The sequence below is a fragment of the Wickerhamomyces anomalus genome (assembly GCF_001661255.1).
Source record: "Wickerhamomyces anomalus NRRL Y-366-8 unplaced genomic scaffold WICANscaffold_2, whole genome shotgun sequence".
Classification (NCBI taxonomy): domain Eukaryota; kingdom Fungi; phylum Ascomycota; class Saccharomycetes; order Phaffomycetales; family Wickerhamomycetaceae; genus Hansenula; species Hansenula anomala.
The window spans coordinates 362,558-385,950 of record NW_017567111.1 but is presented as its reverse complement, the minus strand read 5'-3'; the positions used below and the strand labels follow the sequence as shown (position 1 = coordinate 385,950).

At 34.4% G+C, this 23,393-nt stretch overlaps 11 protein-coding genes across 11 annotated transcripts; 5 read left to right on the top strand and 6 right to left on the bottom strand.

Moving 5' to 3' along the window:
- Positions 1–203: 203 nt before the first annotated feature.
- On the top strand, positions 204–1,568 carry YND1 (apyrase; the record flags this gene model as incomplete). The annotated part of the gene is made up of 1 exon (XM_019181469.1): positions 204–1,568. A coding segment is annotated over one exon (1,365 nt), but the record flags the coding sequence as incomplete, so codon positions are not given.
- A 792-nt stretch (positions 1,569–2,360) lies between these two features.
- Positions 2,361–3,377, bottom strand: SUA7 (transcription factor TFIIB; the record flags this gene model as incomplete). Its single annotated transcript, XM_019185482.1, has 1 exon — positions 2,361–3,377. The coding sequence occupies one exon, from the start codon at positions 3,375–3,377 to the stop codon at positions 2,361–2,363; it is 1,017 nt and encodes a 338-aa protein (XP_019039910.1).
- A 417-nt stretch (positions 3,378–3,794) lies between these two features.
- NUG1 (RNA-binding GTPase NUG1) lies at positions 3,795–5,381 on the top strand (the record flags this gene model as incomplete). The annotated part of the gene is made up of 2 exons (XM_019185481.1): positions 3,795–3,807; positions 3,865–5,381. 2 exons carry the CDS (start codon positions 3,795–3,797, stop codon positions 5,379–5,381), a joined length of 1,530 nt encoding a protein of 509 aa, XP_019039909.1.
- Positions 5,382–5,551: 170 nt separating this feature from the next.
- On the top strand, positions 5,552–7,069 carry PAC2 (Pac2p; the record flags this gene model as incomplete). Its single annotated transcript, XM_019184547.1, has 1 exon — positions 5,552–7,069. The coding sequence occupies one exon, from the start codon at positions 5,552–5,554 to the stop codon at positions 7,067–7,069; it is 1,518 nt and encodes a 505-aa protein (XP_019039908.1).
- Positions 7,070–7,135: 66 nt separating this feature from the next.
- Positions 7,136–7,737, bottom strand: TMA20 (translation machinery-associated protein 20; the record flags this gene model as incomplete). The annotated part of the gene is made up of 2 exons (XM_019185480.1): positions 7,136–7,670; positions 7,727–7,737. The coding sequence occupies 2 exons, from the start codon at positions 7,735–7,737 to the stop codon at positions 7,136–7,138; spliced, it is 546 nt and encodes a 181-aa protein (XP_019039907.1).
- Positions 7,738–10,039: 2,302 nt separating this feature from the next.
- MPH1 (3'-5' DNA helicase) lies at positions 10,040–12,274 on the bottom strand (the record flags this gene model as incomplete). The annotated part of the gene is made up of 2 exons (XM_019180941.1): positions 10,040–10,099; positions 10,151–12,274. Coding segments are annotated over 2 exons (2,184 nt in total), but the record flags the coding sequence as incomplete, so codon positions are not given.
- A 2,615-nt stretch (positions 12,275–14,889) lies between these two features.
- On the bottom strand, positions 14,890–16,569 carry SEC3 (GTP-Rho binding exocyst subunit SEC3). The gene is made up of 2 exons (XM_019186689.1): positions 15,545–16,569; positions 14,890–15,518 (listed from the first exon to the last, which is right to left on the bottom strand). The coding sequence occupies exons 1-2, from the start codon at positions 16,547–16,549 to the stop codon at positions 15,351–15,353; spliced, it is 1,173 nt and encodes a 390-aa protein (XP_019039905.1). The 5' UTR covers positions 16,550–16,569; the 3' UTR covers positions 14,890–15,350.
- A 1,323-nt stretch (positions 16,570–17,892) lies between these two features.
- Positions 17,893–18,651, top strand: WICANDRAFT_77374 (HAD family hydrolase; the record flags this gene model as incomplete). Its single annotated transcript, XM_019184546.1, has 1 exon — positions 17,893–18,651. One exon carries the CDS (start codon positions 17,893–17,895, stop codon positions 18,649–18,651), a length of 759 nt encoding a protein of 252 aa, XP_019039904.1.
- A 690-nt stretch (positions 18,652–19,341) lies between these two features.
- On the bottom strand, positions 19,342–20,169 carry WICANDRAFT_61262 (O-methyltransferase; the record flags this gene model as incomplete). The annotated part of the gene is made up of 2 exons (XM_019183145.1): positions 19,342–20,079; positions 20,131–20,169. 2 exons carry the CDS (start codon positions 20,167–20,169, stop codon positions 19,342–19,344), a joined length of 777 nt encoding a protein of 258 aa, XP_019039903.1.
- Positions 20,170–20,665: 496 nt separating this feature from the next.
- Positions 20,666–22,357, bottom strand: UTP8 (Utp8p; the record flags this gene model as incomplete). Its single annotated transcript, XM_019183144.1, has 1 exon — positions 20,666–22,357. The coding sequence occupies one exon, from the start codon at positions 22,355–22,357 to the stop codon at positions 20,666–20,668; it is 1,692 nt and encodes a 563-aa protein (XP_019039902.1).
- Positions 22,358–22,566: 209 nt separating this feature from the next.
- SYF2 (Syf2p) lies at positions 22,567–23,273 on the top strand (the record flags this gene model as incomplete). Its single annotated transcript, XM_019184545.1, has 2 exons — positions 22,567–23,152; positions 23,209–23,273. 2 exons carry the CDS (start codon positions 22,567–22,569, stop codon positions 23,271–23,273), a joined length of 651 nt encoding a protein of 216 aa, XP_019039901.1.
- Between the last annotated feature and the right edge of the window lie 120 nt (positions 23,274–23,393).

The window sequence follows — 23,393 nt, the reverse complement described above, 5'->3', positions numbered from 1 at the left end:
AAGTAAAAAAAAAAAAAAAAAAAAAAAAACAATTTCACGTGATTCTTTTATGTGGATCATGTGACTGTTACCCTCGTAATATATTTCAGGTCGGTTTTGGATAAAAATATACGTATGAAGCAAAAATTAGATTTCAACATCTGTCTATAAGTTAAACGTGTAATTTGGCGTGTTCCTTTGAATAATCTGAAGTTCTTTCGAAGATGAAGGATCATTATGGTATTGTGATTGATTCTGGATCTTCAGGCTCAAGGATTCAGATTTATAAATGGCAAGATTCTGAAGAACTTGCATCAAACAAATCAACAGATCCATTAAAATTGAAATCAGTTCCTCAAATTTATCAAGAAGAATCATGGACTTATAAAACAACTCCAGGTGTCTCTACATTTGGTGATAAACCAGGAAAAGTGTGGGATGATCACTATGAACCGTTGATTGAATATGCTGAAAAGATCATACCGCGTGAGAATTGGGAAGATACACCAATCTTTGTTTTAGCTACTGCTGGTATGAGATTGTTACCAGAAAAGAAGAGAACTAAATTATTGAACAAGATCTGCGAAGAAATTGGCAAAGAAAGTAAATTCAAGCTGGATAGTTGTCAAGATCAAGTCCAAATCATCGATGGTGAAACAGAAGGTATTTATGGTTGGATTGGTTTGAATTATCTTATGGGTCAATTAGACAATTACGAATCAAATACTCAAGGTCATTCATCTTATGGGTTTATGGATATGGGAGGTGCCTCAACACAAATATCATTTGTTCCTAACAAGAAATCTGAAATTGAAAAACATAGAGACGATATCTCCACTGTGTTCCTAAGAAATGTTAATGGTGAAGTTCAACAATGGGATGTTTTCGTTAGTACTTGGTTAGGATTTGGTGCCAATGAAGCAAGAAAAAGATATCTAAATCAATTGATTAATTTACTACTTGAAAGAAACAACGCCTATACCGAGGATGATCACAATACATTAACATTATCTGATCCTTGTTTACCAAAACATGCAAAGTATGACTATTTATATCAAGGGTTCAGATATGATGTTGTTGGTTCTGGGAATTATGAACAATGTTTGAAGACTACATATCCATTATTATTGAAGAATTTGCCATGTACAGATGAGCCATGCCTATTCAATGGTGTTCATGCTCCAGAAATTGATTTTTACAAGGATAAATTTGTGGGTGTCTCTGAATATTGGTACACAGCTAATGATGTCTTTCACACTGGTGGTGAATACAGTTTTTTAAAATTCAGTGAAAAGGTCAAACTCTTCTGTGAAAGTGATTGGGCTGATATCGAAAAAAACAGTAAGAATGGTGATTATCATAATTTACCAGATTCTTTGTTGATTGATGCATGCTTTAAAGCAAATTGGGTATTGAATGTCTTACACGAAGGTTTCAATTTACCAAGAATTGATATCGAAGCCAAGATGCCAGATCATGTTGTTGAAGACTTTGACAATCATATTCCTTTCCAAAGTGCAGGCACTATTAAAGGTTCGGAATTATCTTGGACATTGGGAAAGATGATTCTATATGCATCAAGTCAAATAAAAAGCTCAGACAAGACAATTGTTGGTATTCAACCAAGTGAAAACGAAGTTAAGCTAGAACACAAAACCTTTATACCCGGTGGTACAGTTGGAACCAAGACCGGATCAGATAAAGATTATGAAAGTTTGAATTTTTTCCCAATATTCCTGTTCTTTTCATTTGCAGCCGTTGGAGTTTATTTCTTTCTTTACAAAAAATCAAGTCTGAAAAACCTACCAAATAATGTCAGTCAACTAGTTTCAAGAGTGAAAACAAAATATAGTCAATATAGATATTCCAAGCTCGCTACTCAAGAAGCATCAGATTTAGAAGAAGGAAGAGCAGTCCATAGTAATGCTTCATCAAGCAGACCTCAAAGTCCATCTCTCACGGCTGATCAATTTTCAGGTTTAAGAACAAGAAGTTTAGTTAATTTGAATCAAGCTCAAAAACCGCAAAATGCGTTTCAACCAAAGAAAAATTTCCAGACTCCACCATCTTTTTTAGACTTCACTAATTTCAAAAGAGATGACTTAAGGAGAAGTGTTAGTGCATCTGTTGTTAATTCTGAATGATCAGTTACGTCTAGAGAAAAGTTCAGTTCTACGTGTAATATGTTTAAAAAATAAATAGTGTTCATTCAATTAGACATTTTTTATACTTTATGTAGACATGTTTCTTCCCAACTCATGTCTCAATTAAAAAAAAAATTAAAAACAAAAAAGTTTCGCCATAAAAATTCCCCCAGTTCACTTTTTTTTGGTTTATGGTATTTCTTCTGTAATATGTTGTATAGTAATTATGATGAATACTCACCCACTCTTTGGAATGTCTTCCATAACGACTTTCCCTGATTCAATCCAATTTGGATCAATCAATTCTTCTTTATTCTCATACAAGAATTTATAACTTGTTTTAATAGTACCATCACTAACCCCCAGTTTTTCTGCAATTCTTGAAGGTGGTAAATCTGCCTTGAAAATTAAAACAGTCATATAAATGACTGCAGCTGCAATGGTGATTGGAGATCTACCAGCCAAAACACCAACGTCTTTACAACGTTTTGCAATATGTTCTGCAGCATTTGATAATTGAATAGACAACCCCAAGTGGGAACAAAATCTTCTAATTAAATCTTCAGCAGAAGTTTGTGAAGATTGAATATTTTCTTGAGCAAGATAAGTTGATGAGGTTTGATTCTTTTCCTCTAAAATTTTCTTGATAACAACGAAAACCCTGCCAATTTCCTTCTTTGGGACACGGGTTAAAGTACAGATTTCTTTGAAAGTTCTATCAACTTGTGCTTTCCTACAACCAACGACAATAACGGCAGCCATAATACTTTCTTGCGACTTACCTTTTAAAGCTTTTTCTTCATAAGTTAACTTATAAGCTTGTTTGGCACCATCTTGGACAATTCTTGGTAATTGAGCTGCGTCACACATCATAGAGATTTTACCATAAGCAGCTTGTAAGGCATTATCTTTTCTATCCACAATACTCTTACTTTGCGCTTTGTTTAAGTCTCTACCTGCTCTAGTATCACCTTGCCCATACCCAATCATAGTCGAAAGTTGATTACCGTCTAATAATGGATTACCAGCTTCACCAACACGACTTGGGTCATCACCATTTTGATCATCATTACTAAAAGTACGCCATTCAGATCTTGTATCAACAATCTTATTTGATAAGACTAATCCACACAGAGCACAAACAACATCACCTTCAGCGAACCGCTCAGCCAGTTCAGGTGGGAACACTTTACATTCAGGACATGATAAGATAATATTCAAATCTGGTCCTTCTCTCTTTTGTGCCATTGCCATCTTTATTGATTGAAACCTCAGGGGAAAACAATGAAAAGTTGTGACGACAAAGAGATATCAAATGAGTCCAAAATAAACGAATATCTAGACTCTCTATATATATCTATGTGATCAATCGCAACAGAAGATGATATATCTGATGGTGGTTGGTTGGTTGACTGAGAAGAAGTGATTTGTAATTCTTCTGTTCCTCAGAGTTGTTTAAATCATTTTCAGCTTTTTTTCCAGAGAATTCGCGAAGACCGGAAATAAAATATATCAGTCATGTGATCTTATGACCGGAATTAGATTAGTTATGGTTTGAGGCACGGGCCGATGAGCTTGATAAATTTTTTTTACACTTGATCTAATCAATTTATATTTGAAGAAACTATTATACTCAAACAACCTGATATACATTAGAGTTCGAATAGAAAGATGAGAATCAGAAGTAAGTGTTTTTGATCTTTAGAATTAACCAGCCGAGTGACTAACACTAAACCTCTAGAACCAACAAGTAAAAGAGGAACCACACGTATGAGAGAAGGTATTAAAAAGAAGGCAGCTGCTCATAATAGAAAACAAAAGAAAAACGCCAAAAAAGATCCAACATGGAAAAGTAAACAGAAGAAAGATCCAGGTATCCCTGCTAGTTTCCCATACAAAGATAAAATTGTTACTGAAATCGAAGAAAGAAAGAGAATTCAAGCTGAAGAAAAGTTACGTAGAAAAGCTGAAAAAAGAGCTGAACTTGAAGCTGCAGGTGAAAACCCAGATGATATTATTGAAGAAGATGACGATGAAGAAGTTGATGCTAACCCATTGGCTGCCTTGTTAGAAAGTGCTCAACAAGCTGCTAAAGAATACGAAGGTGAAGATTCAGACGATGATGAAGAGATTGATGAAGATGAAAGTGATTTAGAAGTTGTCGATTACGAAATAAGTGAAGATGAAGAAGAAGACTCAGAGTTGGATAAATCACGTAAGGCTTATGACAAGATCTTCAAAAAAGTTGTCGAAGCTGCTGATGTTATTCTGTACGTTTTAGATGCTAGAGATCCAGAAGGTACCAGATCAAAGAAAGTTGAACAAGCTGTTTTACAAAGTCAAGGTAAAAGATTAATCCTTATATTAAACAAAGTTGATTTAATTCCAACCGATGTTATGAACAAATGGTTAGATTTCTTAAAATCAAGTTTCCCAACTATCCCATTGAGAGCCGCACCAGGTGCTTCTAATGCTACTTCATTCAACAAAGCCTTATCTCAAACTGCATCAGCTAATAACCTGCTAACTGCGTTGAAATCATATGCTGCTAAATCAAACTTGAAAAGATCCATCATTGTTGGTGTAATTGGTTATCCAAATGTTGGTAAATCTTCAATCATCAATTCATTGACCTCTCGTCATGGTGGTTCTGCTAAAGCATGCCCAGTTGGTAACCAAGCAGGTGTTACTACATCTTTAAGAGAAGTTAAGATTGATGGTAAATTGAAAGTTTTAGACTCTCCAGGTATAGTGTTCCCAGCTGAAAGTAAAAAGAAATCTAGAGTTGAACAAGAAGCTCATTTAGCTTTATTAAGTGCTCTACCTCCAAAAAACATTACAGATCCATTCCCAGCCATTGTCATGTTATTGAAAAGATTATCTAAATCACCAGAAATGACTGAAAACTTTAAGAAATTGTATGAATTACCACCAATGCCAAGTTCTGATGTCAATGAATTCGCTAAACAGTTCTTAATTCATGTTGCACGTAAGAAAGGTAGATTAGGGAAAGGTGGTGTTCCAAACTTGAACAGTGCTGGTTTATCAGTTTTGAATGACTGGAGAGACGGTAAGATAATAGGATGGACATTGCCAAAATCATCTAAAGAAAGTGCTAAAGATACTCCAAAGAGCACTTCAGGTCCTCAAGAATCCGTTGAACAAACCACTATCGTTTCACAATGGTCTAAAGAGTTTGATCTTGATGGATTATTTTCCAGTTTAGACAACAGAAACAATGATGCCATGGAAGAATAAATTGATTAGATTGGACTTACTTTGTATATTAGAAAGAATAAGATTTCTTGGAGTCTTTTATTAATCAAATTTTGTAGCTGTTTATAGCGATGCGTCCCAAAACATAAATTACTTCGTGCCGCGAAATTATATGGCCAAAGTGATGAAGTTTCATTAGATTCAACTTTTCTATGTTTCAGCAACTACCAATGGAACTGGAAATTGGTGATAGATTGTCATATGGTGGTGAACTGTGTACCATAAAGTTCATTGGAGAGATACCAGCATGGCCAAACGAAGTGGCGCTGGGTGTCGAGTGGGACAACATCCAAAAAGGTAAACACAATGGGTCATTTAAAGGCATCAAATATTTTGAAAGTGAGTTGATAAGATTATGCTTCCTACGATATTCCATACTGACAATAATAGCCTCTAATGGACTGGATACAGGATCTTTCTTGAAGAAATCTAAAAAACATGATGGTATAAGGACTTTTTATCAAGCGCTTGTGGATACTTATGGAACATCAGTCGAAAGTAAAGAAATCAAAATAGGATCAAAAATTGTTGAAAGTTATGGATTTGATAAGCTTCAAAAGTTACAGTCAGACTTCCCATATTTGAAGAACATCTCATTGAGTAGGAAAGAGCTGATTGGTACCAATGAAGAAGAAGAAGAATTGATCAAAAAGCACTTGGTGAACTTGACACAACTTGATCTCTCTTTCAATTTGATTAGCTCTTGGAGTGAGCTACTGAAGATAGTGAGGAATCTCAGCTTGGAAAAACTGAGATTAGTTGGTAATATATTCACAAAGGACTTTTGCACAGACCATACATCATCCTTGAAAATTCTTGACCTCTCTTTTACAAAAGTTAGCATTTCTCTTTTGGAAGTTATACCCAGCCATTTTCCCAATTTACAACAACTGCATCTTTCAGACAATGGACTGAATACTCTAGATGAATGGATTAGCAAGTTGACCTCTTTAAATACACTTGATATTTCATTAAACAACTTCACGAGGTTGCCTGAAATCCTTCAACAGTCTAAAATTAACGCACTCAATATATCTGACAATAAGATCAAGATTACAGAATATGATATAAAGTTTCCACATATCGAAACTTTAGACATAAGGCGGAATGAAATATCAGATTTTAAGGAATTGGGGTTGCTCAACCAAATCTTTCCAAACCTAAAGAATCTTAGAATCAATGGTAATCCTATTTTTGATGATTTATCAGTTGATGAGATGGAAGTGAATATTATAGCAAGGTTTGAGAATTTGGAGTTTGTCAATGGTACTGAAATTTCTAAAGATGAAAGAACAAATGCTGAGTTATACTTCATCTCTAAGGCAAATAGTGGATCAGAAATTGATCAGTCAAGAGTTAAGTCATTGGCTATCAAACATAAGGTTCACGTCACACAGTCTAGAAGAACGGACGAAGATAATATCATGTCCAAGTTGGTAAAACTGAGGCTGAATTATCAAGATAAAGTTGTCAACCTGGATACATTGAAGACAATAGAAGTTTTGAAACTGAAAGGTACTATAAGTCGGGTATTCCAGATTTCTTATGCTGAGATGGAACTATCTTATATGATTTCAAATAATAGAGAACCCATTAATAAAGACCTTTCTTTGGTTTCATCATATCAATTCGAGGATGGACAAGATATATTTATACAAAAAATCACTTGAAACTATTTTGTTCATTCATCATTATGCAAAAAAAAGGTTAAAAATTCATAGACTCTAATATATAAATTATTCAGCGTGGAAGTTCCATAATCCATCACCCAAGTAATGTAATAATTCAATACCAATACCTTTGTTGACTGACTTAATCTCCTCTGTACCCATGATCAACTTACCGATAGCCAAAGCATGTTCTTTACCTTCAGCATAAATAGCAACAATTGTATTTTCCTCAAGACCTGGAGCATCTGGTAAACCAGCACCTTTAGAAGTTAAACCTGGACACATGATATTAGCACCAGATAGGACGAATTTGATTGCACCTCTATCAACTTTGACAGAAGGGAACGCTGATGCATATTTATGAATGATTTTCAATGATGGAATTAATTCATCAAATTGTTGGAAGAAGACAACTTCGTTATCAGAAATGTATAGCTGGATTTTGTCTTCACATTTTAACAATTCAACTTGAGATTTCTTCGGTATGATATCATCAATAACAGGCTCTAGATCATCAAATTGTGAGACAAATTTAGTTTTCAAACCTCTTTGCACTGATGATTTGATATTAGTTCTGGTGTGAACATCTTCTTTGGTGAATCTTGGGTGAAGGTTAGCTTAAAAACAAATAGATAGAATACCTTAGATTGAACTCACTTCTTGAACATTTTTTGATCTAGTATACACTGGCTCCAATGGTTGTAGATAGAGCTCTACGTTGTTCTTCTACTCATCAAAACATGTAGGCGAAATATTTTTTTGCACCTCTCAGTAAATTTACCCTGAAATCTGCTACTTTGTGATCGCCAGTCGCTAGTACAATAATTTACACTATAATAGATTCAATTATTCATCATACTACACGATAGTTGCGATTCAATGCCATGAATACATCTTCTCCATTGATGTTCTTCATAGCTTGTAATGATTCAAAATTCAGTCAATGTTCTCATTGAAAACTTCAATTTTGAAAAATCAAATTTATGATGCACAGAGGCACCGAAAAGGTGAAAAAAGATTCCAAAAATTCCCTAATAGTCAGGCTCAAGGCCAAAAGACTGAAAGGAGAGGTCGTGGTTAAAGTTTTCAACCAGCAAAAACACAATCTCGGACGAATCCTCACTGATATGCGTAATTCCCTTGCATAAGGATAAGGATTTGAAATAGTTTAGAGAACGAAGTTCTCAGGGCGGATCCCAACATATTTATACTTTTTTTTTCTGGCTGGCAAAAACTGGCGTACATTTCAGACCGGTCCACGATCTACACGCATATAAACATCAATTCATCAATTTATACTTATAAACTCTTAAACTCATGATCATCATCGCTTAGGAGGCTAACACTTGTGAAACCAACTCCTCCTGGTCTATCAGTATCCAGAACACTCTCTTCATCATCTGATTCATCATCAATTTCAATTGAAACTTCTGGTGCTTTTTGTTTAGTTTTACCTTTGACATATTCAATCTTGTCTTCTTGAACTATTACATCTGAGGGCCTGATTTCATCCTTATATCTCATGTTCTTATTTTGGTCCAGTTGTTTAATCAAACGGGCTAAGCTCTTTGAATTTGGTGGTCTTATCATATGAATCAAATTGATAAACCTTAGCCCTACTCTACTATGACCAATTTCTGCAGTAGTTTTCAACTTTCTTGCACTTAATGATGGATCTGGGCCCAATGGATTGACTTCAACTGATGTATAATATTCACTGAAGAATTCTTTTTTCTCATCGTCAGTTAGGAATCCATCGTTTTTACCAAAAACATTACCAACAACACGATCCTTTTGAGATAAATAAGCAGGAAACTCTGGAGATTTCTGTCTTCTTCTATTTGGAATAACTTTCCTCGGATAATCATGCTGGGAACCAAGATCACTCTCATCATCTAAATCTATGATTTGCTCCTTTTTAATTGTTGACAAATCCACCTTACGACGTCTTGCACCTAATGATTTTGCAGGCTTTCTTGAACTTTCTCTTAACAAATTTGTAATATCAACTTTGGGCTTATTGGACTCAACATTCTCGGCCTTTTTCCTTTTCTTTCCAGTTGATTTCTCAGCTGGAGTTTCAACTCGTTTTGTGTTCTTCTTAGATTTTGGAGTTTTAGCAGTTTTTGCTTTTGGTTTAGAAGATTCTGATGTTTCAAAAGACACATCTTCACTAAAGGCTGGATCATTTTCATCTTGTTTGTCCATTATTTTTTTCGCTTCTTCATAAGGTTGTACATATGAGTAAACTTCATTGTCATTGTCTTGTTCAAAAGCTTTAAAACTAAGAATAGAATCAAGAACTTCATTATTATTAACCCTTGGATGCTTGTTACCACTCATTGTTGTTCCCGAAGACCTTTTTTGTGGAGTTATAGACTTGGCCTGAGTTTCATGTAAGACCTCAATTCCATTGTTAGTATCATCTTGTTCACCATCATCACTATGAATAGATTCCTTCTCCGATCCTGAATCTTCAACTTCACTTTGATCAACATCTCGATTTTCTTTAGGAGAGCTAGCAAGGAAGTCAGCCTTTTCATATTCAGGTGTCATAGGTCTTCGAAATTCATCCTCAGAATCACTGCGTATTTCAAGTTCATCTTGAGCCTCATCCATAACATTTTGATCACCGTCAGCACTCTTGATGTTATCATGTTCTGCAGCAGCTTCACTATCAGAGAACTCAACCTGTTCAATTCTTCTTCCTGGATCTTCAACAGCATTGACATCAGGTCTAAAAAATGTTCTGGGTTTAGTTGGATTTGCAATACTTGGTTGTTTGGGTTTAGTTGGCGAAGAACTGAAAAGATCATCCAAGAGATCCGCTTTTTCGAACGATTTCCCTTCCTTAATGATTTTGTTGTTGACTTTTGATTTTTCTGCAGAAGTATGAGATTCTTCTTCATCAGAATCCAAAGAAATACTGGTGTTGTTTGAATTATTTGATTTATTCCCTGTAGCACCAACTTTTTTAACTAGTTTGGATGACTTTACAAACCCGACCTCAACATTATCAGGCATAAAAAACTTCTTTGTAACCTTGGGTTGTTGCTTTTCTGCTTGAACGGTATTCCTCACACCAAGAATTTTACCTTGTTTCGTTGTCTTCTTTGTAGCTGTCTTTTTAGACTTAGGTGTCTTACCAAGCATTGCTTGTGTAGCATATTTGATAACTTGTTCTTCATCTTCACCTTTTGCAATAGCTAAATTTTCCTCCGGGATGTCAATGAATTGTTTAACACACTTGGGTTGAATCTCTTTTGGTACTATTCTATCAGATTTATGCATATCTAAATAATCTTGAGCAATTTGCTTTTGAACAAAAGCATAACCCTCCATAGCTTGGTCAAATTTAGTTTCTTCGTTAGAAGCAAGTAACAAAATAACTTTACCATCATTCTTTCTACCTGTTCTACCCATTCTTTGAATATTTTTAATTGGACTACTGGTTGAATCATAACAAATTATAAGATCAACCTCACCAATATCCAAACCTTCTTCACCAATAGACGTAGCAACTAAAATGTTGAACTCACCTTTCTTGAATTTTTTGATAAGATCCTTTTGTGTCTTTTGGTTCATACCTTGTAACTGAGCTTCTTCAGAGGTTCCGGTTCTACTAGCTGCCCTTTGTTGGGCTTCAAGTTGCTTCTTTTGTTCTTTCTTCTCCAATGCCTCTCTTTCCCTTTCTTTTCTTTCGAGTTTCTTTTGTTTTCCCCTTCCTTTAGGAGCATGCTTTCGTGTAAACTCTTCTTCATCAAAACCTTCTTTACCCTTTGCCTGACCGATGAAAATATGAGCTTTGCATTCCTCACCAGCAACTGAATCAATACACTTGACTATTTCTAAGGCTGATTCTCTCAATTCTGTAAAAATAATAACTCTTGAATTTTTTTTGTGTTGAAAAAATGTCATCAATTCATCAATCATATGTTCAAGCTTTGGATGACTAACATAACTTGGGTCAGCCAACACCTTATCACAAATGACTTCTATCTTTTTCAGAGCATCATGATAGAAAAATCCAGCAGAAGTTTTGTTTGTTGATTTGCCCATTGAATACTTGGTTCTAAACTCTTTGCACTTATTTTGATAATAAGAGTAAAAAGTTCTAACACCATAAATTTTTAGCCTTCTCAACATTTGTCCAACATAGCCGATAACTTGTAGGATAAAGTAGTATTTCCATTTGATACCTTCGTGTAAGGTAGGGTTCTTGATGACTGCTTGTGATTTTTGCATCACCAGGAAAGCATTGATCTTACTAGGATCGGTAACATCATAGATATTGGCTTCATTTGCTTGTTTCAGTACAGGATTGATAGCATCACTCAAAAGTTCAATGATATCCTCCATTTCACTATTGAGACCAACCTTTATTCTAACAGTTTCTTTCCTCTTCATATATTTAACAATATCAATACTTTCTTCCGTCCTTATTTCAATTTGAGAAATGTGTAGATTATCAACAACTTCTTGAACACCTTCTATATCAGCAGCTGGCGTAGCAGTAAGAGCTAGTACTCTGTATGATGTGTTGAATCTATCTATAAATTTGACGACATTGGTGTATGCATAATTACCTCTAGCTCTATGTGCTTCATCAATAACAAGACAAACAATTTCCTTCGGATTCAATGTACCAGCTTTCAAATCATTTTCAACCACTTGAGGTGTTGTGAAGAAAACTCTTTTGTCATTCCAAATCACTTGTCTATTTTTTCTAGTTTTATCCAACAAAATAGCTGTATCACTACTCGGTATATCTGTAACTCCCAAACATGCTTGGATTTGTTGTGCAACCAATGGTCTTGTTGGTGCCATAAATATGATTTTTCCTTCTTTAAACCATCTGTAATAATTAAGCATGACTGTACTTGCAATGAAAGTTTTACCCATACCTGTAGGAATAGCACATAATAGATTTTTGTAGAATGATTTCACAATAATGTCATATTGATAATCTCTCATATCCAGATTGGAAGGATATATGAAAGTATTCATATCCAAAGCGTTTGTCTTGTGGTGTGTAGGGCCATATGTGATTTCTCTTCGTATCTCTTCATATTGTGCTGGTTCATTTTCAACTCTAGCGCCCATCAGTGTTCTTTGAGCAGGCTCATTACGCCGTATCACTGTTTCTTGAACTTGCCTGTTGACTGCTGGTTTGTTCAGAGCTTGTTCCAATTCATCATCAAAATCATCACTGAAGTCATCGTCTGACATGGTGAGCCAACTGTTTTATATGGTTTTCACGTTTGAATATGATAATATTTGCCTCTATCCGCCTTATACCTTATTCCTGCTCTATAAAACGCGCTCGAAATCAAAAAAAAAACAAAGTCGCGAAAAATAATTTCGCTTTAGAGTGTACTAACCGGATCCAAAATTACTACAATTATAGGCAAGTCATACAATAGCATCAAGTCATTGGAATTTAATAGACTAAACTCTTGCAGCATTGAACAATGCAATAACATCTTTCTTCGAAAAGCGTGGTTCAACATCTCTGTAATATCTTTCTGTAATATTGTATAATCTGAGTGTTAAAGAAACAAATTGGCCTTGCAATGCTGACCAAATCTTATCAATCAATTGGCGTTGTATATCAGTGGAGTTATCATCAAAATGTTTTAAAACTGTTTCTCTCAAATGTGTAACGGTTTTAGCTATATCTGATTGAGTGTAACTTGAGAGAATCTTGTTTAGTGCATTTTTGTTGTAAGCATTTTTCTTTGAAGGATCAATTGATTTGGAACTTTCATTAACTAAACTTTCAACCTCATTAACAAAGTCTGCAATTTTGGCCAAATTTTGATGTGACAAAGAACTAACATATTGATCCCTTGATTCTTGATACATTTTCTTTAAAACGCTTAAAGATTGTTCCAAAGTAACGATTTTATATGGACTTAATGACTCAAGTAACCAATTGGAGTTTTGTATCAAATTGACTGTATGATCTATTTTCTCTTTATGGTCACCATCATCATGTAGCTTGAATCTTCCAAATGATTTTTCATCTTCCTCATTTTCCAAGTTTTTCAAAATTGCTCTTGCTAAACCTTCGTAAGAGCTATTCACGATAGTTCTAACTCCTAAAGTATTGATATCAACATTATCATGAGCCAGCTCAATCAATGATTTCTCAATATCAGAAACGAATGATGTAAAATTCTTGATGATGATGGAAACTTCCCTTACTTTTCTGTGAGCCAAAACTGACTTATCAATTATTTTAACTTGATTTTCGATGAATTTCAACCAATCAATTTTTAATCTATCGATTAATCTTTTGAAAATTGTCATTAAGAACTCTTGATTTGTTGAAGCAATTTGTTTGTCTAGCACCTCCAAGTAAAATATAATACTTGGTGTAATCTTTTGATTTGATCTTAGCATTTGAACGACACTCTTCATTAAATCATCAAAAGTTGGTTGGAAAATTGAACTCATTGAGTTGTAGATATCTCTAGCATTATCCCTATCAAAGTCAACTTCATGGATGGTACCATTTAACAAATTAGAGCGCTCTTCTGATGGATATTTGAGAATATACGATTTCAATGTTGAATCTTCATTTGATAAATGGAAAAACTTTAGCAAAAAATCTTGTTGAGATATAACCAATCTTTGAATTTGATCAAAAATTTGGAAAACCGCCATATTATCAGAGCTTGATGTAGCTATAGATGATACTGAATCGTTTGATGCTGTGTCATGAGATTCCAACAATCCAAATCTTTGTCTTAGCCTGTCTTGTTTACTTTCAACACTATTCTTGTGAGGTTTGCTGTTCACTTTAGAGGCATTAAATGCATTGGCATTAGCCAAGGAAAACGTTTCTTGATTTGATGTTGCTAATCTCTTGTGTAAATTGGTAAAGATGTTTTGGTATAATGGGTTGGTGGATGTCTCGTAAATGGCAACCAATTCATAAAATGTTTCTGAGGATACTTCTTTTGTGAACAACGTTAATCCAGAATAAATCATCAAACATCCCAATTGTTTCAAAATTGATTTTGAATCCTCTTCATCACCAATTTTTTTAACAGCAAGATTGAATCTATAATCAAGATCATACTTCACCTTGCTCAAAAACTCATTCAGAACATTTTCATATTTGGTTCTTCTTTCTCTCAATGCCTTCATATCACCAAGATCTTCTTCAAATTTATCAGAACCTCTAATTGCCACAATAGCAGATTGTAAATCAGCCAAGATTGGTTCAATTTGATTTAAATCATGATCGATATTAGCAGTGAGTAAAATTCTCAATGCATTTTCATCAACAGAAACAGTATTTAGCAATTTTTGTAAATCATTCCATAAAGTTTTTTTGTTTATTGTCTCCACTTGTAGACCTTGACTTTCAGTTTCAACATGTTGAATATCTCTTGCAAACCCACTTAATTCCACTGCGAAAAAATTCAACAATGGAGATAATTTGTCACATTCATCATTGATTTTAGAAGTAAATTTACCTAAAGTTGATGATTGAGATTTCAATTCAATTAAATTTTTGGTTGTTTCATATTCTGTATCAGCTAATTCTTTCATTAACTTAATTGTTAAAGTTTCTGAATCATCCATTGTTTCCCAATTAATCTCATCAAAAATATCATCAAATGAAGAGCTTTCCGATTCTAACCTAGGTATAATGTTTGCACTTAAAGCGCTATCCACTGTGTTGCTTCTTGCATCACGTGTTCTTGCTTTTGGAATTTGTAAATGAGGAGTCTCTGGTAATTCATTGAGATCATCATACTCTCCATCTGAATGATTAGTTAAAGTAGCTGGAGTTTGGACAGCATGTATTTGTTCTTCAGAGTGATTATTCAAATCAAACGAATTTTCATATGATTCATCAGGTGTAACTTGTTTTTCAACCTCAGGAAATGGTTCAGGTTGAATTGAATCATCTTGACTCTCCTCTTCAAAGGCATCTTGATACATATCAGTAATATCGTCATCATCATCTTCTTCATCTTCACTTTGGTCTTGCTCTTGCTCAAACTCTTGCATTGATTTTCTATGAGCAACAATTTCAACATTTTTCAAAGATCTGGAAGCACTTTCCGTGGATGAAGGAGCTAATAAACTAGAGTCATGGGAAATCCCTTTCTTCAATGAAGTTTCATCTATATCAGCTCTTTGTGTAGTATCATTCAACCCCATGGAGTCCAATTGTTTTGTAATTTCATCGCTAAATTCACCAGTTGTTGACGGCTCTGCATCAATTTGTGGAACTGGAGGAATTGGCTGTTTTGGAACAGAGCTAGAGCTTGAACTTGATGTAGTAGTTGGTGGATGTGATTGCGCAGTGGAGAATGCAGGTAACAAAGAGGGATCTTTCCCAGACAATGAAGATGATGAATTTGTTGTTGCACTTGGGACTAGCTGTGGTTTTGAAAGTTTTCTGGCAGATGATGCTTCTGATGGTCTTCTGCTTGATTGATCAATTGGATTCACTGTAGGTGCCTGCGCAGAAGGTCTTTTAGAGCTCAGAGTTGGAATGCTTGAATCAGAGGTATAATTTTGTTTTTGCTCAGCAAATGACTTCAACTCTTTCTTTGGAGGTGATAAGGACTTGTATTCTGATCTCTCAGTTGTTCGTTTTGGCGATTGGAACGCTGGAACATCCTTAGCAGATTCCTGTACTGGCTGCTGCTGTGGTTGGGTAGCAGGTTTTGGAAGAGAAGTTGTTGAAGCAGTTGATTGTTTTCTTTCAGTCCATTTCTTGTCAACAAATGTGTTATAGGATTCTTCATCTAACCCAAACAAGCTGAGATCCCAATTGATCAAAATTGGAACGAAACCTTTAGTGAACTTTCTATATATTCTAACCAAACTTGTAATGAAAACTTGTCTTTCTCTAGGAGAATTTGTTTCCCAATAGTAGTTTTTACCCAATTTAACAGCAAATCCAGATTCACTTGAAGGTTCTCTAACAATTGTTGATAACTCAGTTATACTCCAAGTTCTACCAATTTGGAAAGAGCCATTCGGATTTTCTCTTCCTTTGTGAAGTCTAACAGTTCCATCTCTCAATACCGCCAGTACCAATATACGATGTTTTTTGTTCTTTGGAGCAGACGAAGCTGGAGGTTTTGATGAGGGATAGGCTGAATCTTCAATTAAACGAACATGGGTGATATAACTTTCCGTTAGAGTACCGTCTGGGTCGTGTTTTGAGAAACAATATTTGACTAGTCTTTGTTTATCACTTTCATACTGTTGAGCTAATGAAGCGGAATTGATGGATGAAGTTGAATTGACACTTGTAACTGTATTTGATTTCTTGTGGAGATTCGTACTTGGTGCACCTTGACTAGTTCTCTGGCTGATGGGTAAATTGGTATTTTTCGAACTTTTGCGAGCATGCTGTTGACTTCTATTTGGTGAAGCTGATGAAGATTCATCCTTTGAATTCTCACGGGAATGTGACAACTTCTTGAATGGTGAAGTTATGGCCATTGTGCTAATTAATGATGTAGTTTAGATCTATTGTTCCCGTTTTCATCCATGGATTTTATTTGTTTTCAAGCTTGAATGTTCCTGTTGATACTATCTTGATAGTACTCAAATGCTCACTTCCCACTCAATTGATCGATTCGATTTGTAAAATCACCACTTTGATCCCGTGTTCCTTGATCTCTTGTCCCTTTTGACCTCAATTGATCTGTTGTTGTTTCCTTTTTGTTGATTTTGTTGATGTTTTGGTTTTCCAGTATCAAGTTTTACACACAACAAATCTAGAATTACGTAGCCAGTGTATGCTTTTCGTTGTAATTTCGCTTCAAATTCAAATTGATCAACTTCAACTTCGAATCCAAAACATAAAAAAAAGGCAAAAAGGAGAATAAACACCCGAATATGGCAATTGCCAATTGCAGCCAGGATTATGTAATTTTCGCCTTTTTCTTCTTTCGCCTTTTCCTTTTTTCACTTCAGCGCCAAGTTTGCCAATTTCGCGCCAAAATCGTAGGCTATTTTTTTTTCCGTCGTTTCTTGTTGCGCTTAATTCTGCGACGATTACTGTATTTGGTTGTGCAAAAAGAAGCACGGTACGCACCGCACCCTACAAAATCCGAACTACCGGAAAAACTAATTCACGTCACTGGGCATAATTTGGAAGAAAATGAATTGGTGCAAAATGGTTGAATTTGTTTGAGTGTGATATCATAACACAGAATAATTGATCTTTAGTTCAGGCTAAATTCCATCATCGTAACGTTCCTTGGAAATCTTTTTGATTTGTACAACTTGAATTGGTTGGAAATTCACCGTTGAACTCGTTCACGAAGGTGTCAAACCAGAAGCCAAAAGACTCACACCAAACGATGTAGAAACAGCTGAACACGCCAAATTGCTAAGAGTCATCAGATAGAGAGCATCATGAGCTTAAACGCGATCACCTGGCGTACCCTGGATTAATTAATTAGTTGAATCCTGGACTATTACCTAATCTGCGCTTAGTACTGGGTGTGGCCCGGTACCACCTGTTACGTGCCACAGCCTGCGTTTCTTTTTGGCATCTCTTGATGCTTTTGCAAATAAAGTTTGTACAAGAAAGGTGATCGCTTTTTCTTTTTGATGATAAAAAAAACTGTTGATGATAAAATTATGAAGCATGTGTGCATTTGGTGATACCGAACGTACTTTGTGTACCTGAGAAGTTTTTGACCTCAAAAAAATATATAAATCGTATCAATTCCCTGATATCTTGAATCACATCTTGACTTGAATATTCAAACAAGTTTCATTAGATTCTTATTACACAACTTTCATTCATATCATAGATAATCACTACATTCACAATGACAATTACAAAACAACCATTAGCCATTAACTTAAACGCTGCTTTATTCGATGTTGACGGTACCATCATTGACTCCACTGATGCCATTGGTGATTTCTGGAGAGATTTCGGTAAAGACAAACCATACTTCAATGCTCAAGAAGTTATTGATGTTTCCCATGGTTGGAGAACTTTTGATGCTATCGCTAAATATGCTCCAGACTTTGCCATTCCAGAATTAGTTAAAGAATTAGAAGGTTCAGTTCCAGATAAATATGGTTCAAAAGCTAAAGAAATTCCAGGTTCTCCAGCTTTAGTTAGACAAATCTTAGCTCTGAAAACAAACAACAACAAACAAAGAGTTGCTGTTGCCACTTCAGGTACTTATGATATGGCTACCAAATGGTTCAAAATCATCAACTTAGAAAAACCAGAAGTTTTCATCACTGCTGAATCTGTTTCAAACGGTAAACCTCACCCAGAACCATACTTACAAGGTAGAGAAAGATTAGGTTACAAAGCTACTGATAAATCAGTTGTTGTTTTTGAAGATGCTCCAGCTGGTATCACCTCTGGTCAAAAAGCTGGCTGTTTAGTTATTGGTATTGCTTCAACTTATGATGCTGAAACTGTTAAAGGTTTCGGTGCTGATATTGTTGTTCCAGACTTAACTCAAGTTAAAGTTAACGGTTATGATGCTGAAAATGATACTTTCCAATTAGTTATCAATGATTATTCATATGCTTCAGAAGCTGCTTTAGCTGCTAACAAATTCTAAGTGAATTTAACATTTGCATCTTGCATTAACAATACAATTCAGAAGAGATTGAAAACATGAGCTGGGCCAGAGTTGGAAGAATTCTTCAATAGTTGAACTATTATAATAATTTACAATTGGGTTAATTTTTATTTACATTTGGGTACTTTTTTTTATTTGAGGAATTTTTCATTAGAAAAACAATTTTTCTATTTTGGGTTAGTTGAATTGTTATATACCAACACATTTAATATAGTTAGTTTTTGCTTTTTTTAATAGAATATAGAGTAAATTTGATTTTCTGCATTGAACTTGTAATCATAATGATATTTCAATTAGATTTTGCTATCTTTTCATCATATCGATTGATCTTGTGAACCATCGCGAGAGATCCGTGGAAATAAAAAAATTAAGGTTTGTCTGTCACAATATAGGAGCCATCACCAAACGTCCATTAATATTAACCAAGGAGAGACAGTACTCCAACTTCTAAGGCTTAAGTGTTCAATCAGCTCAATATCAGAAGTAAAGACCAATGCAATCTCATAACCCACCTCTCGTGTCTATACTAGTCTAGAGTCATACTGGGCCTACAATTTTATTTTGTGTTCATATCATGAATTAAGTATGCAACATCAAAAATATTCCCAACCAACAGCAAATAATCAAAGCAAATAGTCATAAAAATGAGTGAATTAACCAAAACTGCTATCAAGCATCAAGAATTCCAACACATTTAGTTATTTCAACACCATCTTTTTCACCATTTCCTGTAACAGACTCCACTGTTTTGGAATCATACAATAACCCCCATTTACCAGGATAATGTGGCGCATTTATGTTAACATTTTTAGTATTATACTCATTCTTGAAAATTGGTGGTGAATTAACATATTCAACATAATCTGGAGCACCAGGTTTTATAACATTATCTGCAAATATAGTGGTACCTAATGAAATCAATCCAATTGTTTCAATTATTCTTAAATCTGGTAGATAATAGTATTTCCAATGATCAATGAATAAGAAATCAATTTTTTCAATACTGGTATCTTCTTCTTCATAAATTTTCTGGATTCTATCACTTGCCTTACCCAAAATTTGGACAATTTTATCCTCAAGACCTGCAAGTTTAATGATTTCTGAACTTATCTTGTAAAAGGTTTCATTAAATTCAAAAGTATATATCTTTGAAGTTGGTGAACCAATTTTTTTCAACTCATTGGCCATTAATATTGATGAGTAACCAGTGTGTGTACCTAACTCAACCAACACTTCTGGTTCAACTTTTGAAATCTCTTCAGCTAATAGAGAACCTTTTGATGGACCTATATTTATCAATCTATGTGTTTTGGCGAATTCATCAATGGCATTAAGTATTAATTTTGGTTTGTTTTGTAATTCTGGTTTGGTTTTCAACCATTTTAGCAACTCCAGTTCATTTTGTTCCTATAAATAGTTAGTATCACTCGATTTTGAGCTTAGTGTGAATTAACGTACTGGAGTTTCTGATTGCTTTAAGGATGGATTCATAATCATTTTGTATTGAGTTTTGGTTTGTCATGAGATTCAGATGATTGTAACTATTTTGACACAATCTGATCTTATATAGTTTTTTTCTTAAAAAAGGGCAAGCATGTTGATCAGTTCATAATTTTCACAAGAATCCGGGGAATTATCGAGATTTGAGGTTTATACACCCATTTGTGGATCGGGTAAACCGACTAATTTGATTGATCAGAAGGTGAGCCTTGGGAGCTTGAGATGATGAAAAGGGGTATTTACATAATGGGTAGTATACAAATGCTACTACTTGATAGATTCCAAAAGGCTTTCATTCCTTCCCTGTTCTCTTCCATCTGTGTAAGTTTCCATCTCTATTTTCTCATCGGGACAAAGAAAATCAGATCGAACGACTTTTACTTGACAGGTTTTCAATCAAAGGTCACGGTTAAATTTTGACAGGAAGGTCGATTTCTACGAGTCAACTGCTATGTTGTACACGTTCTATTAGTAGATTTATGGGAGCCAAGGTCTAAATTGTTAACTTCTCGATGGAATAAACTGGAACCTTCTTGACAGTCTTTAAGTGTTTCAATTCTATTTGCTCAATGACAGCTAAGGCATTAGAACCGCTATCCAAGGCTTCAATTTTTTTGCTTAGAACTTCTTGCAATTTGATAATCAAGTCATCACTCCATGTGAATAACCCACTAGCATCAATCAATAAGGAAATCAATTCATAACCATAATCTAAACTTATAATACGTTCAACAATCTTGAAACTATCAAGATCTTTAAAATTCAATTTGTCCTTTGGAAATTCCAATAATCTTGTAATGATATCTTTGAAAATTTCATCATTTTCAGTTGTATTTAATTCTTGATTCAATTCTTTAATAGAAACATTAGCAGTAACAATAGCTTGTCTCAATAATCTTGGTTTTGATCTCAACAACGATAATAACCCATCAATAGTTGGGAACAAAGGATGTGTCAACAAGTAAGTCATAGCCCTCTCTGGTAATTCATTTTGTTTGAAAATGTGTGAAACAATACTTTTGATGAATTTCGAATCAACAACTTTATCCTTTTCAGTATAATAATCATTTTCAGCTTCCAAAAATGTTAATAATGCAGAATCAAAATCTTTTCTATTAATGATTGAATCAATATCAACAACTTCATCTTTGATATCAAAAATTGATGGGACAACTTTGAAAGTTTCATCATTTGGACTTGGTCTTTTACCTAATGAATCTTTTAAAGTATTTGAATCTAAAGTGATTGGAACACCGGCAATATCACCATCTCTCAAAACAATACCAAACAATGAAGCTCTCGAGTTTTTGCTTGCTGCCTTTGTAGTTGATAAAATTTCAGCTTTTGATTTTGTTGATGATGTTGTTGATAAAACAATGTTGAAATTTGTATTAATTAAATAAAAATCTTGGTCAATTATTAGTAATAATCTGTCAGGTGCTGGAGATTCGAATGAAAATTTTGATGAAGATGGTGCTTTGATTGATAGTTGATCAAGTGTGAGGGTTTTAGTTTCTTGAAAATGTGGTAATTGATACAACACTATTGAGTTGTTAACATATTGGAATAAAACACCTTCACTATAAGTAAATTTCAAATCTGTTGATTTGGCTTTGTTTTCATATATTTTGGAGTTGACTTCAGACCCTGTAACAGAGAGTAATCTATAGTTTAGATTATTTTTTTTTGCTTGATGTTCAACAACTAATATGACATCCTTCTCTATGAATTCTGAATATATAGCCTTGTACAAATTCTTGCTTTCCCATGACACTTCGAACGCAGGATCAAAACTAATAACAGAATCTTCAGTAATAATAATTGTAGAGTTTGTGAAACTTTTGATATTTATGATTTTGGATTGTATTTCAACTTCTTTGACTAGTTCTGAATCATTTGCCAATTTTTTAATGACTTGTAATGAATGTGTCTTCTTAGTTTTGTTGTAAACACCAACATAATATTGATCATCATCGTTCTCTAAGCTGGTTATGATGGAGCTTGGTGGAATAGAATGAGACCAAATCAATTTGGGACTTGGTTTTAAAACATAATTGGATATAGATGCACCAGAAATACCAACATGAAGAGCTTCTGAGTCACTGTTTCTAGAGACTTCGCATCTTTCAGAAGTCCCTGAGACTCTAGGTAGTTTAGCAAGAGTATATGGCTCAGATAATGACATTATATCTTCCTTTGCACGAACCTTTGTGTTGTGTTGTCCTATAGTTTAACAGATCCATCTCATCGTTTTCAAAGCTTTAAATTTTTTTTTTCCTAGCTCGAAGGCGCCCGCTTAAAAATGGCAGATTGTTTTTCAATACAGAAGAAATTTAAAAGTGATGAACCTAAACACATCTCTTTAAACAACAGGGAAAGTTAATTCAATTAAATATGAGCTCAAGAAGTTTAGATGAAAGGCTTCAGAAGCTACAACAATTAAAGAAACGCAAAAATGAAGCTGAGAAAAAGAATAGAGAAGAGCTTTTCAAAGAGCACAAGAAACAATCTATTGGAGAAGGTAAACTGAGAGCTATGGAACTAAAACAGGAAAAAGCTATGGAAGAGTTAGAAGAATTGGAAAGTAAAGAAAAGGGTGAAGATTGGGATAGGAAGAAAGGTTGGGACTATAGCATTGAAGATAATGAAAAATGGGATAAAAAACAAGAACTCAAAAATCAAAACCAAAAAAATGGTGGATTTATCAATTATGCTCAATTAGCAGAGCAATCGTATAAGAAGGAAATCAATAATTTGGATGTAAATAAAGAAGAATATATCAACCAAAAGAAAAAGCTTCAACAAAAGAGGATACGATCTGGTGAAGAAGGTGAAAATGAGGAAGATGTTGAAAGTGAAGAAATTGACTACAACAACAAACCATCAAAAGCTGCCATAGAAAGACTTGTTAGCCAGTTGAAGGGATCTGACTCACGGAAACTAAGGAGAAGAAAAGATTATAAAGATACTGATACATACAGTAAGTATATTGTGAGGTTATTTATCATTTTCAATACTAACACTATTTTTTTCCAGTTAACGACAAGAATATGCAATTCAATGAGAAATTAAATCGTCACTACGATAAATATAAAAAATAAGAAGTTTAATAGATAATAATTGAACTACTAGTCTATTAATTTCAGTGTTGTAGTGAGCGCCCTCATCAAAGTGTTACCCGTGTTTTCGCGAATTTGGATTTCGATTGAATTTTTGAAAGT